Source organism: Cebus imitator, unplaced genomic scaffold (assembly GCF_001604975.1).
Source record: "Cebus imitator isolate Cc_AM_T3 unplaced genomic scaffold, Cebus_imitator-1.0 Scaffold28, whole genome shotgun sequence".
NCBI classification, from domain to species: domain Eukaryota; kingdom Metazoa; phylum Chordata; class Mammalia; order Primates; family Cebidae; genus Cebus; species Cebus imitator.
In genome coordinates, this window is record NW_016107343.1 from 5,540,577 (window position 1) to 5,558,909 (window position 18,333).

Consider the following 18,333-nt stretch of genomic DNA (forward strand, 5'->3'; position numbering starts at 1 on the left):
GGCTGGAAGGAGGTGGGCCCCAGAGGATCCATTCCTTAAGTGTTGGCTTCAAGATGGCCTCAGCCATGGTGTGCAGAGGTTCTGAGAACTGCCAAGGGGCAATGTACTCTAAGACTCAAGGTCACCAGCTGGTGACAAGGGCAAACCCATTTGACCACCTCTCCTGCAGTGAATACCCTGGAGAGAAATGCATTCTTGACTGTTCTCAGAGCTCACACCCTTGAACTACAACAGAGGCCGTTCCTCTCCAGCTGTAGTTTTCTCTTCCCAGTAACCAAACTCCCCCCCACCTCTGAAAACAGCTTGCAGCTTGCCACCTCCAGGAAGACCTCATGGAGCAAGCCCACCCCTGGCTACTCTTTCCTTCCCTCCACAACCTTCTGGATGCCACTGACATGGCCTGAATGGCTGGCATGTGGCCGTGTGACCATTCTCTTCTATTATAGCCCAGATTGCCAAGTTCCTGGCCTTCCTGAGGCCTCAGGTCGGGTAAGCTGTTACATGTTTGTATCTGCACTGAGCCTGGTGCCCACTCTCCACACCTGGCAGCAATTCCACCTCTTCCGTGGTCTCAGTGGTTCCAAGGAACTGCTTAGAGCCTCCCAACAACTTAGGCAGGCTGTGCGATGCCCATCTTACAGAGGACACTGCAGGTGTTCTGCGAACCAGTCAGAATGTGAACCCAGGTCTAACAGAGACAAGGGGAACGTGGCCACCAGAGAATGAGGAGATAAGGAAACAGTAATGCCAACATGAATAGCATAATAGCTACATGGAGAATTGTCATGGTGCTTTAATGTCCATTGTATCACTTTGACCCTGTGAGATAACAGAAACGATTTGGATGCATTCATTTGACAGGTGATGAAACTGAGGCTTAGGTGGCTTTTCCAGGGTTATGCAGCTAGCAGAAGGCCCAGATGACCCCAGAGTGAGAAAGGACTCGATTACTCAGAAAAGGAAACTGACAGAGAGGTTGGGGTCTGCCCAAGCTCACACAGTTAGAGAGCAGAGGGGGACCTGGGGGATGTTCTGGACCTAAGGCTCCACCAGACTGCCTCCAAGCCTGGCTCAGAGGCAGGAACCCCCTCTTCTGGATGGCGCAGGGGGGGCCCACCCCCAGCAGTCCCTGCCACCCAGGTCCTTCAGGACATGTGACCACAGCATCACCTGCTCTGCCATCATCGCCTTGGCAGGCGCCCCACTTGTGCAAGCAGGCCCGGGGCTGGGCTGGCCCCATCAAATCAACAGCTGATTGGCTTGAGCCGGCTGAGTCTGCCCCCCTGGAGCTCAGCTGTGACAGCAATGAATCACACTAATGGAGAGAAGTGGCCATTCCTTCTCTCTGTAGCCTGGAGACAGGTTTTTCCAAAGCTCCTCCCCTGGCTCAGGCAAACACAACTGACCTCTCTCTTGCTGGGCCCACAGTGAGGCAGAGCAGCCAGGGACAAGGTGGGGTGAACCAGACAGAGCTGGAGCACTCTCCCACCCCTGCTTTGCCCCGTTACCCGGCCAAACCCATGATTGCTGGCAAGATAAGGCCCTCCTCCCAGAGGAAGGGGCCAATAGCCCAGTGACCTTGTGGTGTGCTTCCCCTAGCACTCCCCCCACATCGCTCCCTGTAGCTTGCCCTCTGCCTCTGACTCTCTTCCAAGAACAATTTGGCAAGTTCTAATCTACATCTTGAAAAAAAAAATAAAAAACACCAGAGAGGTAGGCGGGCCACAGCACCTGGGGACCCAGAAGGCAGATTGACCTATTCTTACCCCGTGGGGGAAGTAACGCAAAGTACCTCCACGAAAACAGACATGAAGATCTTTGGAATCGAGTGGGGAGCAGGGGGAGTCATTGGGAAGCAAAACGTGCAAGACACCTGAGGTCACTGCGAACCAGGGGACTCGGGATTACCTTCTGGGAAATGACACAGCATGTCAGATTTCCTATTCAGTCAAGCTACATTTGCCTCATTCAACCAAATCACAGCTACAAACTAATGCCACCTGCCTGGAGGCTGAGCAGACACTGGTCCTCCTTATGGAGATATATAGCCCTAAGAGCTCTGATCCAGTTGATCTGCGTCAAGTCCTCAGCCAAGCACATATTAAGCGCTCCAGTAAATGTCAGCTGCTTTTGTTTTTTAATTATCACTATTTCGACTGTCATTTCTTCGATTGTTCTTTATGTGTCTTGTTTCCAGACCATTCGACTCCCACTGGAGCCTCCCTGGAGCACAGTCCAGCTAATTTATGTCCTGAAGGGACAACCATGCTCCAGGTGCAGTGTTGAGAACCATCTTATCACTGTCCCTTCATCTGAGCATCTGCCTTCTGAAGGAGGCGAGGCCATGTGCTGCCAAGCTCTGTGGACAGACAGCTGGGGGTCAAGTCCTAGCTCCTTCCCCCCTCCCACCCAAGCTGTGTAACCTGGACCAGCCACGATTGCATCAGAAAGAATCTGTAAAATGGGAATCTCTGACTGATCTCAGAATACAGCTGGATTACCAGGAGGAAAAGTACCCCCTTATAGATTACCAGCTCTATAAGGGGGTACTTAGAGGCTGGCAAAGTAAGGATACCCATTTGTAGATGTGCTAGACATGCTGATCATCATTCCTTACTCTTCACAGAATTATTATGAGCAAAGTTAGAACCTCCCCATTGGACTTCCTTATTCCTATGCTGAAGTTTAATGTTCTGTTTTTAATGATGTATGTATGTGAGGGGCGGTACACACAATGCTTTGCATGCCTGGGGCCTCTAAGGGTCTCAGTCTAGCCTTGCTCTGAAATTGCAGCAAGACCTGCTGATTCCCTGATGCATCACGAGTGTTCCCAAGCAATGAGCTCATTTACCAGGTCTAGCTGTGACCAGATGTTTTAATCACCATGATCACTGGGTTGACAGCTTGAGCTTGATCTCCAGCCTGAGTCTTTTTTTTTTTTTTTTTGAGATGGCATCTTGCTTTGTCACCAGGCTGGACTGCAGTGGTGCAATTTTGGCTCACTGCAACCTCTGCCTCCTGGATTCAAACAATTCTCCTGCCTCAGCCTCCCGAGTAGCTGGAACTACAGGTGTGAACCACCACACCCAGCTAATTTTTATATTTTTAGTAGAGACGGGGTTTCGCCATGTTGGCCAGGATGGTCTCAATCTCTTGACCTTATGATCCGCCCTCTTCAGCCTCCCAAAGTGCTGGGATTATAGTCATGAGTCACCGTGCCTGGCCAAAGCCTGAATCTCTCCAATGGCCTAGGGGACTGAAGGCAGAAGCAAGAGCACACGTAGAGAAGGCACCCAGCAAGTGGATCTGTGCAGTTCTTCGGTTCTAAACAACTTGCGGAATCCAGGCGGACTCAGGGCCTGAGTGGCCACTGGGCAGGGAAGGTGGTGGTTCCCAGGCCCCATCTGAACCCCAAGGAGCACTGGCTTCTGTCTCCTGCTATAGCTTCAGGTGCCAGGTCACTAGGGTCTTAGAAGGTGGGGCTGGAAGGAGATGGGCCCGGAGGGTCCCGCTCCTTAAGGGCTGGCTTCAAGATGGAAGACATGAAGACATTCCAGGGGTCGATTCTTTTATTGAGACGCTAAGATGTTCCAGGCTTCTGTAGAGCAGACACAGTCCTTGACCTCCAGAAATTACATCAATAAAAACACATAACACTAGAGGCAGAAGCTGCACATGGGCAACCTCCACGTAGAATCTGCCTACATCTGTGTTTGTTCGGCCAACAGTGCTTTTCAGAAAGCTGAATCAGAACGTCTTTGGGAGGACGCTGTAGGTGACTGCAGGCCCCAGTCCCCATCGTCACTACAGCGGATTCACATATTAGCATTACCTGCCTGGGCGCCACAGTATGGATGCCAAGTATGAAGTGTGAATATAAACGCAGCAAACAAGTGTGACTGGAGCACAAGGAGAAAGGGATTCGGCTGGGTGCAGTGGCTCACACCTGTAATCCCAACACTATGGAAGGCCGAGGTGGGTGAATCACTTGAGGCCAGGAGTTTAAGACCGCCCTGGCCAACATGATGAAACTCCGTCTCTACTAAAAATAAAATCAGCCGGGCATGGTAGAGGGCACCTGTAATCCCAGCTGCTTGGGAGGCTGAGGCAGGAGAATCGCTTGAACCCAGAAGGTGGAGGTTGCAGTGAGTCAAGATCACACCACTGCACTCCAGCCTGGGCGACAAGAGCAAAACTCCATCTTAAAAAAAAAAAAAGAAGGGATTCAATTCTACCTAACGCCCAAGAAAGCTCCACAGAGGAGGGGGCATTTCATAACCCACGTCACCCACCCTGTCACTCCCTTGATCCCTTCTTCTTTCTTCTTAGAGACAAGGTCTCATTCTGTTGTCCAGGCTGGAGTGCAGTGGTGCAATCATGGTTCACTGTAGCCTGGAACTCCAGGACTCAAGCAATCCTCCTGCCTCAGCCTGCTGAGTAGCTGCGACCACAGGTGCTCACCACCATGCCAAGATTTTACCATGTTGCCCAGCTGGTCTTGAACCCCTGGCCTCAAGCAATTCTCCTGCTTCAGCCTCCCAGTGCTGGAATTACAGGTAGGAGACACCACCCCAGACTCTGTTTTCAAGTCCTTAGGTAGTTGCCCCAGAACTGACCAGAGGAATGTTAGGACGTTTTATTCCAGGCCAGTGCACACTTGGAGAAGACATTGTGACTCCCTTTTGTGCTCCAAGACAGTGTGCAATGAACAGATCCTGCTGTGGGATGTGGCCTGAGCCCAGTGGCCTCGGGAAGGTGGGAGAGAGGGAGGGGGAAGAGAAATGATGGGGAGGTGGGGGAGGAAGGGTTGAGCAGGAGGGGAGGAGGGTAAAGGAGGAAAAGGAAAGGGAGGGAGAGAAGTGGGGAGGAGGTGACAGTGACAGCAATTGAAGTGGCCCTGTGCCTACATGACTGGCTCTCCAGTCCTTCCTTTCTCCCTCTGACCATGGACGGACTCCCTCTGGCCCTGCAGGTTCCACAAGACCTACCAACACTCAAGCTCTTTCACAGAAAAGAAAGGAAAGCACCTCTGAGCCACTAGGAAACAAAGGATATTTTATTCCTTTTTTCTGTCATTGTTGAGAGGATAGATCACAACACAGAGAACAGCAATGGATCACAGCGCACCATTTGGCTGGTTTCCACGGGAACACAGAGGACAGGAGGGGTGGGATCTGGGTTGAGTTCCCACTCTTGTTATGACCTTCAACCTCTCACCATTCCCAGGGGCTGCACAGAGCCTGCTGAGTCTCTAACCCACCTTGCTCACCGCTCTGACCACCAACAGGCAGAACGAAGGAGGCAGGAGTTCCTCTGCTGCCCATCCAAGGAGATGTGAGCAGAGAAGCAAAGGCTTCTTCTGTCCCTCCACTCATCCCAGTGTGCTGGCCCCAACGGAATGGAAATCCCTCAGCTACTGCCTGACAGAGACCCAATTGCAGGGTCTGGAGTCTGCGTCTGGATGAGCTGGGCTGTAGACTGAAATCTCAGAAGCAGGGAAGGTTGGAAGGGGTAGGGTCTCAGAGGCCATGGGGTTATTGCTGAGAAGATATGCAGGGGACACATTCCCCAGGGGCAGAGTAGAAGCCCTGGGCCTGGAATCCCGGGCGCTCTGTGAAGGGGCAGGGCAGATGGGGACTACTTGTGGAAGTCCCCCGGGAAGAAATTAACCATGGAAGGGCGGAGCTTGCCTCAAGTCAACGCTGGGCTCACCAGCAACTTGCTTTGTATCTTCAATTGCTAAGAGACCTTCAGACCGGGGTCAGGGTGGGATAAGCAAGTGAGGTTCTTGTTGAAGGCGTGAAGGAAGTCCATGAAGAATGATGACAAAGTGCTGCAAACCTTCCCAGGTCCCAAGACGACTGAAGACTCCTGCCCGTGCTCTTACCCTATGCATCCCTCCATCAGGAGAGGGTGCTGGTCTCGGGGAACAAGCAGCCTCCTAGGAGCAGGAGGCGATGGAGGGCCACGGGGGCAGGGAGGAGCAGATGGCCATGTGGCTCAGCCCTTGCCTGGGAAAGCGAGTCCACAGTTCACTAACAAACACAATACCATCCACGAACGAGTAGCCACGAAGACACAGTCAGCAAACACACACTCACACACACACACATCACAGGAGGTGGGCGGGACCGCAGGCTGCGTGGGGAGGCCAGTGTTAGTTGCATTATCAGGTGGAGGAATGGCGTTAGAGGGGAGAGGAGGGCGGGGACACACAAGTTCTTGGCTTCTCCTGGGGAAAGCGCTGTTGCTGAAGTAGCCGGTTTTCTTAAGTGTCATTTGCATCCAAAGGTTCAAGCAGTGGCCTTCAGGTTCTGGAGGCTGAGGGGGAGGAGAACTTCAATTAAAAACACTTTAGCTCGCCTCTGGTACCCTTATCTGCCTCTCTCCCTTCCTTGAGCACTTGCCCACTGAACTGCCTGGAAGGACAGCCCTTCTGAGCCCCACGTTCCCAGTGAAGCGAGAGAGGCAAAGGAGAGGGAAGCAAGGGGGTGGGGGCGGATCAGAGAAAGCCTCTCCCAGCGGGGCTGGAGCCTGACAGGCACAGAAAGGAAGTTGTTAAACTCAGGACCTCCCCAATGGCTGCTCACAGTCCTGAGCCTTAGGAGAAAAGGTTTCTGAGAAAGAACTAGTTTGAAAAAAAATGAGAAGACATTTCATCTCCAGGCTGCCTCCTCTGAGCCATCCCATAGACTCTCAGTCTGTGGTGAAATACACAGAACACCAAGCTACCAGGAAGGGCATCTGCCTCCTAGATCGGGATCTTCCTCCATTCACGCTTAGATGATCACTTGCCTTCAAGAGCCCCTTCCAGAAGACGGGTGTAATGAGCCCTGCTCTGCCCATCACGGGCTGCTAGGAGGGCGCAAAAGCACTTAGGAAAAAATTTAAATGCTATACAGGCATGCAGTATTGTTACAACCACAGTAGAAGCTGGTGCGTCGGGCACCGTCATCCAGAAATCTCTTTTAGCTTACAATCTAAGATACACTTACATACCTTTCTGTGATGCCTTATTCGCATGGGGAAACAAAAAAGGCAGAAGTGAACTGACAAAAGACAAACCTTTTCCCTTAGGATATTCCAGGGCATGTCATAAAGCAAGATACACAGGAGGGAGGGAGGAGCAGTGGGGCTGACCCACAGCCACAGAGGCCCGAGTTCACAGTCCAGGCTGTCACTCTCCACAGGACTAGTCCCTCTGACCTTGGTTTCATCTATAAATGGGCTAAGGCCCCACCTGTCCCATCCGCTTTTTCTGGCAGACTTGAGTCTGTGCATGTGGCTGCACTCTAAAAACTGTACAGCGTTTGTCAGTTACTACCTTCCTGTGTCCCTACAATGAATAATGGAAACAGACACTAAAATCAGTGCCCCTAAATGTAGAGGGAGGGATCATATACTATTTGCTCTATTTTTGGGTAGGGTTGGAAAGTTTCATAATAAGGTGTTTAAAACAAAAGTGGCCCTAAAGTACTTTCTGAATCACCATGGAAAGCCGTTATCTTTATGCTACTTAGAGATTAGGGGCATTTCACTAACTAATTCTCTCCATGTGGCAGCTGGGATGACGTCCTGTGAACTGGACCACTGGGCTGTGTGGAAGCCCCAGGTGCTGGTGTTTGCACGCACATGTGTGGGGCATCTCGGGTGTTTCTGGTCCTGATCTCTATCATTGCCTCTTTCGGATTCCTGAAGGCTCCTCACAGCAGGGCCCATAATAAAAGCTGTGTCCACTGCAAAAGCTATCCCCATCCTTCCCGCCTGAAAACCCTGCCCAGGCCCCGATGCAGACGGTGATGGCAGCAGGGGCAGAGCCAGGCAGTGGGCACCTCACCTTCCACCTGAGGCCTGCACTTCAGTTCTCTGCTTTCTGGGGCTCTGTTGCTGGAAAGAAAACCAGAATGGATTATAGTGCATAGACTCCTCACCCCAGTGGGCCACCCCCAACAGCAGCTGTGTCTATGCCTGACTCTGTGGACAGTGATGCCTACCCCATGGGGTTGTGTGCCCATTAAATGATATGGGGTCTGTGCCTGGCACAAGCAGGTGCTCTGTAAATACCAGGAGCCACTAGTAGTAGCCTGTTTGGTGGCAGTGCCGCAGAGGCCCTGGAGACCCCCTCCTGGCACTGCGGGAGCACGTCTGGCTGGCTATAGCAGGCCATGCACCTGGCAACGGTCCCTTCCTGAGCCACAGAGGGATCTCTCTGTTCCCTCTTTTCCATCTGTGCAGGTGTCGCAGACAGTTACCATTTGCGGTGATGAGGTTCTCCACCTGGGCTTCCTCATCTCCTGGGGCCCTGTGGGAAAAAGAGATGCACAGCCCCGTCAGAGATCTCCAGGGCAGACCCAGAAAGCATTGCTCTGCTCCTTGCTGGGGCACAGCCTCTTGGGGTCAGGCTCCTCCCAGTGCTCTGAGGGCTGGAGCTCGCTCTTCTGTGGGGTGCATGGGGCAGAGCGAGAGGTCTGGACTGAAGGGTCAGACTCAGAGTGAACTTACAGGCACCCTTCAATGCCAGGCCTCGACTTCTACCAAGTCCTGGGAAGGGGGGAGCTAGGGCCACTTGGGAGCTTGGGTGTGTCCTGCCACAGGATTTGGACTTCTGGGGTTCAAGTTACCCTTGGCTATTGTAGTTACTGAATGGGGCACGGCCTCTATGTGGGAGTAGAAAGAAGGTCCATGTGTCTGTTCAGCTCAAAGAGCCTCATGAACAGGTGACAAGTGGGGGCCGTGTTGCAGGTCCTGTAGAGAGGACCTGGTCATCAAGAGGGGCCAGGAAGCCCTCTGTTTCCTTTCTCCCAGGTGCAACTGTCCCAAGGGCCTCCAGAAAATGTTCCAGAACTTTCTCATGCACTTTCCCTCCCCTGAGTATATCAGAAGAGACAGGATGGGCTGACCCGCAATGTTCTGACCTCTCCTTTGCCCCAGAGTCTACCTGGCAGTCCTCAAACTTCCACCCCTACTCCCCAACACACGTTCTGCCTCCGAGATAAGACTCCAGGAGAATGCCCATTTAGGGGTCACACACCAGGGGTCCATCCGGTCCCACCTAATATCACCCCCAATGTCCGCTGCCACGGCATCCTTACCGGGGCTTCTGATTGAAACTGCACTTGCACCTGCGACCTGAAAAGCAAAGAAACCATCCAAGGTCATGCTCCTGGCTTGGCCACAGCAGGGCCAAGGGTCTGTGCAGGTCATGGGACTGTGACAATGGCACCGCCTAGACCTGGGCAGTGCACAGCTTGCATGGCTGCATGCAGTGGCCCTCGGATGGGGTAGCTTCTTCTGGGGCAAAGGAAATATATCCCACAGCTGGAATGGTTACACCTACACCACCAGCCCTCTTCATGATGTGAGTAAAGGGGGATCTGTGCAGATCAGGCTTATGCAGGAAAAATGAACTTGGGGGGCACATCCCTCGCACACTAGGGCAGCAGCTGTCTCCTTCCTCCATGACTGCCCCATTCATGCCCTACACCAAGCACTGGGAAGCTGCCCTGCCCATCCCTATCTATGCTCATTGTCACATCACATTTTCTCTGTTCCCGAGTCACTGTTTTACTGAGCACTTACTATGTGCCCAGCACTCTATTGGGTCATGAAGATAACATGGAGGACAGGCACTCCCCTTTCCTCTCCAAGAAAGAGACCAACCAGGCTCTCACACTGTCCCCACCTGCTCAGCAGCCTCAGTCATTGCTCTTACAGAGTGAGCAAAAGAACAAACTTACTTAGGATAAGGAGGATCCCAACCGAGAAGAGGACCACAGCGAACACCAGTCCCCCAATCCTCAGGGTCTGGTAGTCTGCCAAAGGAACCAAGGGTGAGAGAGGAAGAGGCCAGGGAGAGGGTGTCTGTTCCCTCCATCCCTCCTGCCAGGCAGGGCTGCACTCCCCCTGACCCCTGCACCCCGGGACACCGTCACTCACCATAATGAAAAGGGTCTATTTCCTTCTCCTTCTCAGCTGCTGCAAAAACAAACAGGTGGTCAAGAGAAAGAAAGCTACACACCGGGTTCCCAGATGCCTAACCCTGCCTCACAGACCTCAGTCCCCACGAAGGGATTCCCGAGGAGCAGCACCCATTAAGCAGAGATGCCCAGATGTGCGTGGTAGGGCAGGCCTGCCAGTTAGGGGGTTAGGGACACCCTGAGAGCCAAGGGCAGGGAAGGCATCGAGGCTCTGAATCATGCAACATCCATGTTCATTGCCCCCTTTCATTCTTACATCATCCCCAGAAGGCAGGGTCAGTTTTCCTCTTGTGACATACAGAGAAACCGAGACCAGGGAAGGACATGTGACTTGCATGAGGCCAGCGCTGGCTAATTACGGTCTAGAGACTGATGTGGAGGTCTGGCTCCCAGGGTTCAGGCCACAGGTCCACAGAGGCCCGGTGAGCTTGTGGGGCTTAAAAACTACGCCCTGCTGGACCCTTGCAGGTAGAGGCGCAGGCTGTGTTGAGGTCTGTGAATAAATGGCTGCTGCCTCCACGACTTTCTCTGCTGACTGAAGGGAGGGGCCCCTGACCAGGCATGAAGTACCTTAGAGTCCCCCAGCCCTAAAGTCCCAAGGGGCCCAGAGCCTTCCAGCAGAGAGGGCTCAACAGCGTTTTCTTCTTGTCACAGTCAGGTCCCGGGGGTTACTTACCACTGGCCAGGACCACGGGGGCCAGCAGGCTGCAGAGGAAGACCAGCACCAACTCCATGGCGTCTGGGGACAGAGGGAGGAAAATGATTCTCTGGCTAAGAAGCCTCCATCCATCAGCTCCAAGCATCAGCCTGACCAGGGGCCAAGTCAAATCCCCATCTGGGTGAGGGTTCAGATAACATAAGCACAAGCCGTTGACAGTTTTTTTTTTTTTTTTTTTTGAGACAGAGGAGTCTCACTCCGTTGCCCAGGCTGGAATACAGTCGCACGATCTCGGCTCACTGCAACCTCCACCTCCCGGTTCAAGCAATTCTCCAGCCTCAGCCTACTGAGTAGCTGGCATTAGAGGTGTGTGCCACCACACCCGGTTAATATCTTGTATTTTTAAATAGAAATGGGATTTCATCATGTTGGCCAGGCTGGTCTCGAACTCCTGACCTCAAGTGGCCACTCACCTCGGCCTCCCAAAGTGCTGGGATTACAGGATCGAGCCCCCACCAGCTGACATTTCTTGGAGTCTTAGTGAATGTTCTGCGTGTATTAATTCACTGGCACAATTCAGTTGGTACAATTAGCAAGCACTACAACTAACCCAGGCCGAGGATCTGAAGCTTAACAAGGCTAACTGACATGCACCAGAGTGAGCAGCAGGGCCTCGATCCTAACCCAGCATAGTAACTCCTCCATCACGCTGCCTCTGGGGGTGACTTTGGTGATCTCATCTGTGTCCTTCTCTCCAGGCCACTCTTCTGTGGCCATCTCTAGTTCATGAAGATGTCTGGGACTTCCTTATCTGGTTCCTACAACCAATACCCCATCAGAAATGTCTCTGTCTCTTTTTTTTTTTTTGAGACAGAGTTTCACTCTGTCACCCAGGCTACAGTGCAGTGGTGTGATCTCGGCTCACTGCAACCCCTGCCTCGCAGGTTCAAGTGATTCTCCTGCCTCAGTCTCCTGAGTAGCTGGGATTACAGGCGCCCACCGCACCTGGCTAATTTTTGTATTTTTAGTAGAGATGGGGTTTAGCCACCTTGGCCAGGCTGGTCTCGAACTCCTGACGGCCGGATTCACCCACCTTGGCCTCCCAAAGTGTTGGGATTACAGGTGTGAGCCATGGTGCCCAGCCAGAGTGTCTCTTAATATCGGATTAAATGGGGCCAATAAACTAATGTTCCTGTACTTTAGCCAGCTTGGTGCGGAGGAGGCTTGTGGTTTCCTGCGCCCTGATGCACTGACAGCCCTCCTTCAGGTACCCCTCAAAAGTCCCTAAGTCAACTCTTCCCACAGGCTTTGGTTCAGAATACTCCAGAAAGGTGGTTTGATTCAACAAAAGGAGTTTGAAGGTTGGTTCCCTGAGCCTCAGCACCCCGGGCTCTGCTTCCTCACAGGATGCGGAGGTCTCTGCTCAGGAGCTCATCAGTCTTGGTCTCTGGGTGGATGGCCCCAGGTGAGCTATCCTGATGGAAGCAGGAGGCAGGGACTGGAGGTCGCACCCAGGAATAGATTTCAATGGCTAGACACGCACCTTACTCCTGGGCTTAAAGGAACACGGTCAAGAGCCAGAGAGGAGACAGCAAAGGAACCTGAACCAGGAAAGCCCAAGGCTGGGTGCTGTTTTCCATGTAGGGTGAAACCAGCAGTGGCCTGAATCCCTGGACATCCGTCTAGTCCAGGACCTTGATTGCCCTCAGCACGATCGCTACCATCCCCTAGCCTTGAGCAAGCAACCGCCACTGCACTTCACCTCTCAGCCACCAAGGGTCAGAACGACTGCATCTATAGCATGTTGAGGCCTAAACCTTGATTCAGAAAGCCTTTGTCAGAAAGCAGGCAATGTGCTTTTAAAGCTATCTCATTTCACATTTATATTTCCTTTGAATGCTACACTGTATTTTATATGTATAAAAATATATGTAACATACACATATAATGAGGCATAGTAATAATATAAACACCCATAAACCAGCAGCTTAGGAACTGGAGCTTTACAAAGACTGCAGCACTGACCCCTATTTTCCTCCTCCTCATCCCCCTGCCTCTCTCCCAGGGGTAGTCAGTATCCTGAAAATATATTGTTTTATTTCTTTATTTATTTGGAGACTGAGTCTCACTCTGTCGCCCAGGTAAGAATGCGATGGTGCAATCTCAGCTCACTGCAACGTCCACCTCCCAGGTTCAAATGACTCTCCTGCCTCTGCCTCCCAAGTAGTTGGGATTACAGGCACACACCACCACACACAGCTAATTTTGTGTATTTTTAGTAGAGACAGGGTTTCACCATGTTGGCCAGCCTTGAACTCCTGACCTTAGGTGATCCACTCACCTCGGCCTCCCAAAGTGCCGGGATTACAGGCATGAGCCGCTATGCCTCCCCGAAAATATGTATTTTTAATCATTCCCTTGCACATCTTTCAAAAAGTTGCCAATCAACAGATACAAAATTTCAGTTACACAAAATGAGTAAGTGCTAGATCTGCTATATAACATCGTATGACATAATTAACAATACTGAACTGCACACTTCAAGATACGTTAAGAGGTATCTTGAAGTGGTCAGTGTTCTTTAAAAAAATACAATGAACACACCAGAAATGTTGCCATTTTAAAGTGTACAACTCAATGGTTTTTAGAATATTCACAGGGCTGTGCATCCGTCACCACGCTCGGATTCCAAGACATTGCCCCATCCCAAGAAGAAACTTGTATCCATTGGCAGTCACTCCTCACTCCCCTTCCCTTTGACCCTGAAAACATTCATCTACTTTTTGTCTCAAGGGGTTTGCCCATTCTGGACATTTCACATAAATGAAATAATTAAATACATGAACTGCTGTGTCTGACTTTCAAGTTAGCATAATGTCTTCAGAGCTCATGTATTCATACTTTATTTCTCTTTATGGCTGAATAATATTCCACCATATGGATATTCACCTTGCTCTTTGTTTAAAAGATATATTTAACACATACATATATCTAAATATTATGTTATTTAGTGTAGTAGCTTTTTTGAACTTTGTAATTATGATATGTTTATAGTCTTTGGAAACTTGCTTTTTCTGTTCAACATTATGCTTCTGTGGTTCACTGACATAATTACATTTAGCTATAGTGCATTCATTTTCAGTGCTGTGTAATATTCCATTATGCAGGAAAATGATCATGTATTGTTCTAGTCTCCTGCCAATAAACGTCTGTTTTTTTCCCCTCAATTTTATGATAATATAAACAATGGAGTTGTGGACATTTTTGTGTATACTGCTCAGGGCACACATACAAGAATTCTAAGGGCACGGTTTTTTGATTCTTTGCTCCCCACTCTCATAAGAAATACATTTTACATTGCAACTCAGCACTAACACATGTTCATGTATACCAGAAATAACTATCACAAAATAACACTTACTACAAATGAGATACTTCATTTTCTATTCTATTCTGTTTCTTTACAAAAAAAACATGTCCAGACTACTTAATGGGTCACACTCTGCAGTTTGAATAGTTATGTTCCAGACTTAAGCCTAGGACTGATGTCATTCATTGGGTCGTATAGTATGCAAACTGTACACTTCACAGTGTGATTTAAAATTGTTTTCTACAGTGGTCATCTCTGTGATAATATCCCACCAGCTGTATATGACTGTCCCCATTACTCTACAACCGGTTGTAGATATTTTCTGTTGTCAGATATTTTCGTTTCTGCCAATCTTGAGGTAAAAGATGGTTTTAATGTGATTACACTGTAATGGAGCTGGGCATTTTTCTCCATGTATATTTGCCATTCCTGTTTCTTTATCAATGATATGTTTTTCATGTCATTTACCCATTTTTCAAATGAGTTGACATTATTATTGTTCATTTCTTATTCTGAATACTAAACCTTTGTCATTAAGTATGGCAAATATCTCCATCCAGTTCATGGCTTATTTTTTCACTTTTAAAAATTGTCGGCCGGGCGTAGTGGCTCATGCCTGTAATCCCAGCACTTTGGGAGGCCAAGGTGGGTGGATCACAAGGTCAGGAGTTCAAGACCAGCCTGACCAATATGGTGAAAACCCGCCTCTACTAAAAATACAAAAATTAGCCAGGCATGGTGGCATGTGCCTTCAGTCCCAGCTACTAGGAAGGTTGAAGCAAGAGAATCACTTGAACCCAGGGGGTGGAGGTTGCAATGAGCCAAGATCATGCCACTGCACTCCAGCCTGGGTGACAGAGCAAGACTCTGTCTCAAAAAATAAAATAAAATAAAATAAAAATTGTCTTCTGATGAACAGAATTTCTTAATTCTAACATAATTGAATGCCATGATTTTTGTGTCTTAAGACATCCTCTCTCACCCTGAGATCAGAGTTTTCTTCTAAAAACCCTAAAGCCTTGTCTTTTACATTTAAATCTTTCTGACATCCAGAATTGATGCTTGTGTATGGTGTGAGGTAGGAGTCTAGTTTTACTTTTTCCCATACTGATAACTGGTACTGTAACCTGGTACCAGTGGTGGACGGCCTCCCCTTTTCCTTGTGATATGCCATGCCACCTTCATCACATATCTGGTTTCTATTTGGTGTACATTTCTGGGCTTTCTCTTTGGATCTATTGGTCAATTTGTCTGAACTGCATTAAAACCACTGTGTTTCAATTATGATAGCTTCATAGCAATTTTGCCACGTGGTAAGGAAAACTTTCATCTTTTTTTCTCCTCTTCCCTCTCCTCTTTCTTTAGGAATGTCTTCATTATTCTTGGTTTTTTTGCTCTCAAATTTCAGAATCGGCTTTTCAAATTCATCTAAAACTGTTGGGATTTTCACGGGAACTGCAATGGACCTATGTATAGAACAACCTGGGGAGAAATGACATATTTCTGATCTTGAGTCTCCTATGTATAAATATATCTTTTGTTTAGGTCCTTTTCAATAAAGTTCCATAAATGCTTTCATATAGGTCTTGAACACTTTCTGTTAGATTTATTCCTAAGTGCCTTATGATTTTTAATTGCTCCTTTAAATGTCATCTTCTAATTTTTGCTGGTAGAGAGAAAAGCAACGGATTTTTACATATTGATCCTAAATCCAATAATCTTGTTAAACTCTCAAATTATTTGTAATAATGTATATGGAGATGCCGTTGGGTTTTCTCTGTAGATATATCATCTTTAAATGATGTTGTTCCTTCTTTCTAATTCTTACATTGTTTATTTCTATTTCTTGTCTTAGTGTACCAGGTAGGAATTTCAATGAATTATAGAATAAAAACAACGGCAAACACACAAGCACGCAACACATACACACTCACACAGTCTTATTACTGATTTTAAATGGAGTTTTCTAATGCTTTGAAAGTTCCTCTCTAATCCTGGTTTCCAAGATGTTTCTGTTTTATGTTAATTATGAATGAGTGTTCTATTTCTATGGTTTTTGTCCTTAAATCTACCAATGAAGTAAATTATATGTATAGATTATCAAGTGTTAAATCATCCCTGCATTTCTGGGATGAAACAAATGTAATTTTTAAAAAATAAACAGATGGGTTTGCCTTACTGAGACTGTGTTTAGAATTTTTGCATCTATGTGCATGAATGAGATTGGTCTGGAGTTTTTATTTTATTGTGTTAACCTTGCCTAGTTTGGGGATGGCAGTACTGGCCTCACAGAACAAGTATCTGCTCTCTTGCTAGTTCCCTGGAAGAGTCTGCAGAAGATTTGAATAATCTGTTCGAGTGTGTGGTGGAATTAACCTGTAAAATCATCTGGGCTTGAGACTTTCTTTGTGGGAAGATCTTAAATGGCCCATTCAATTAGTTAATTAATGGTTATAGCACTCTCCAGATCTATTTCTTCTTGAATACATTTAGAGAGTTATAATTTTTAAAGGAATTTGCTGTCTTCTGCTTTCAAATTTATTGCCATAAAATTATGCCCCTTTTTTCATTCCTAATGTTACTTGTGACAACGCCCTTTCTTCTTGATCAGTTTCACCAGAGGTTTAACAATGCTATTAGTCTTTTAGAAAAAAAACAACTCTTGGTTTTATTAATCCTCTTTAGTGTATGTTTTCAAATTTTCTTAGTTCTGCCCTTATACATTCTTTGGGCTTCTTCTATTATTCTTTTTTAAGTTTATCTTGTTAAGTTGGACACCTAGTTCATTAATATTTATCTAGCTTTTCTTATTTTCCAATATAAGCATTTAAGACTGTAATGTTCCTTCTAAGTGCTTTTAAAGTCTAATACTAAGAACTAAACAATAATCAAAAACCACACTTCAAAGCTTCTATAATAGAGTGAAAGTGCTCCATCATAGTTGAATTATTGTTTAGCTCTCAGTATTCTACTTTAAATTTTCATTACAACTTCTCCTTTACCTATTCATTAAGAAGTATGTGTTTTAAATGTCCATCTATTTAGTGATTTTTATTTGCTTTTGTTATTGACTTCTAACTAAAGTGCACCAAGGTCAGAAAACATGGTCTGTATGATGTACAGATGCCTTGAAACGTATTGAGAGACTTGCTTTACGACCTAGTAAATGGTCAGTTATTAAAAGAATTATATTCCATCATGCTTAGAAAATTGTGAATTCCTTCACGGTTGGGAAGAAAGTTCTACATGCCTACAAATTAAGATTATCAACTGTGTTTAAATTTCTTTCTTTTTTTCTTTTTTTTTTGACTGTTTAACCTACCAAAAATCAAGACAGTCACTTTAAAATCTACCACCACATGGAAGGATTTAGAACTGTATCCCCATGTTTGAAACCAAGGGGTTAATTTGATCAGGTCTACCTGCACTGCCTGCTTTTGGTCATTTGCTTTTTTTTTTTCTCCTTTTTCCATGAAGCTGAAGGCCTCACCACTGAATGCTGAAACTTAACCTTCACTGGCTGCTTTATAGATAACATACACAGGTCACCATGGTAATGTTACTTCGGTTGTTTTTCAGGAATTTGGGCTAGCTCCTGTGGAGTTCAAAAAGGATGAGACCACCCTCCCTTCAACTGGGCATATGCAAGTGCCCAGAAGGGTAGCCTTTTGACATCAGAGGGCTAAAAATGCCACCCTCAGGTCGCACTAACGCCACCATATCCTGTACATGTCCTATGGAATGCCATGAACCCTGACTATGCTTGCTCAGAATCAACCTGCTATTTCATTGATCCTCACTGCCAACCACCTTTTCCTATGCCTCCGACAACCCCATTTCCCATACCTGTAGATATCCCTAAGCCTTACCTTTGGGGAGGCAGATTTGAGAGCTGTTCTCCTGCCTCCTTGCTTGGTGGCCTTCTGAATAAATCTTTTCTTTTGCAAAATCTGTGTCACAGTGATTTACTGAGTGCAGGAAGAACAGACCTGAAGCTGGCTGATAACATGTCTCTTAGAACATTCTAACAGAAAGTTTAAAACTGTTATTGTCCTATGAGTTGGGTCTTTTAGAATTTTACAGTGATCCTCCCTGTCTTAAATTCTATGTTACTCTCTACCTTTCTGTGTCTTTATGTGTTGTCTGTACATCTTATAAACAGCAAAGAGATGGATTTTTGAAAAATTCTGTATTAATTGTCAGGCTTTCTGTATTAATTGTCAAGTTTACCCCATTTAATTTACTGTGACTGCTGATACATTTGGTCTGCTTTCTGCCATCTGTTTTTTCCCTACAAGAATGTGCTTGTTTCTTTTTCTTTTCTTGCT

General features: G+C 47.6%; 1 protein-coding gene across 7 annotated transcripts in view; it reads right to left on the minus strand.

Moving 5' to 3' along the window:
* Positions 1 to 5,035: 5,035 nt before the first annotated feature.
* The window catches only part of FXYD6 (FXYD domain containing ion transport regulator 6), a 39,682-nt gene continuing 26,384 nt past the window's right edge, over positions 5,036 to 18,333 (minus strand). For 5 of the 7 annotated variants that reach the window (XM_017523384.2, XM_017523381.2, XM_017523383.2 and 2 more), the window contains 7 exons: positions 10,654 to 10,716; positions 9,937 to 9,975; positions 9,738 to 9,812; positions 9,093 to 9,129; positions 8,253 to 8,302; positions 7,838 to 7,887; positions 5,036 to 6,321 (listed from right to left, as the gene is read on the minus strand). In XM_017523384.2, the coding sequence (XP_017378873.1) occupies positions 7,859 to 7,887; positions 8,253 to 8,302; positions 9,093 to 9,129; positions 9,738 to 9,812; positions 9,937 to 9,975; positions 10,654 to 10,711 (288 nt within the window). In that variant the 5' untranslated portion in view covers positions 10,712 to 10,716 and the 3' untranslated portion in view covers positions 5,036 to 6,321; positions 7,838 to 7,858. The remainder of the gene's footprint in view (positions 6,322 to 7,837; positions 7,888 to 8,252; positions 8,303 to 9,092; positions 9,130 to 9,737; positions 9,813 to 9,936; positions 9,976 to 10,653; positions 10,717 to 18,333) is intronic. The other 2 variants (XM_017523387.2, XM_037736683.1) reach the window with 1 other exon arrangement.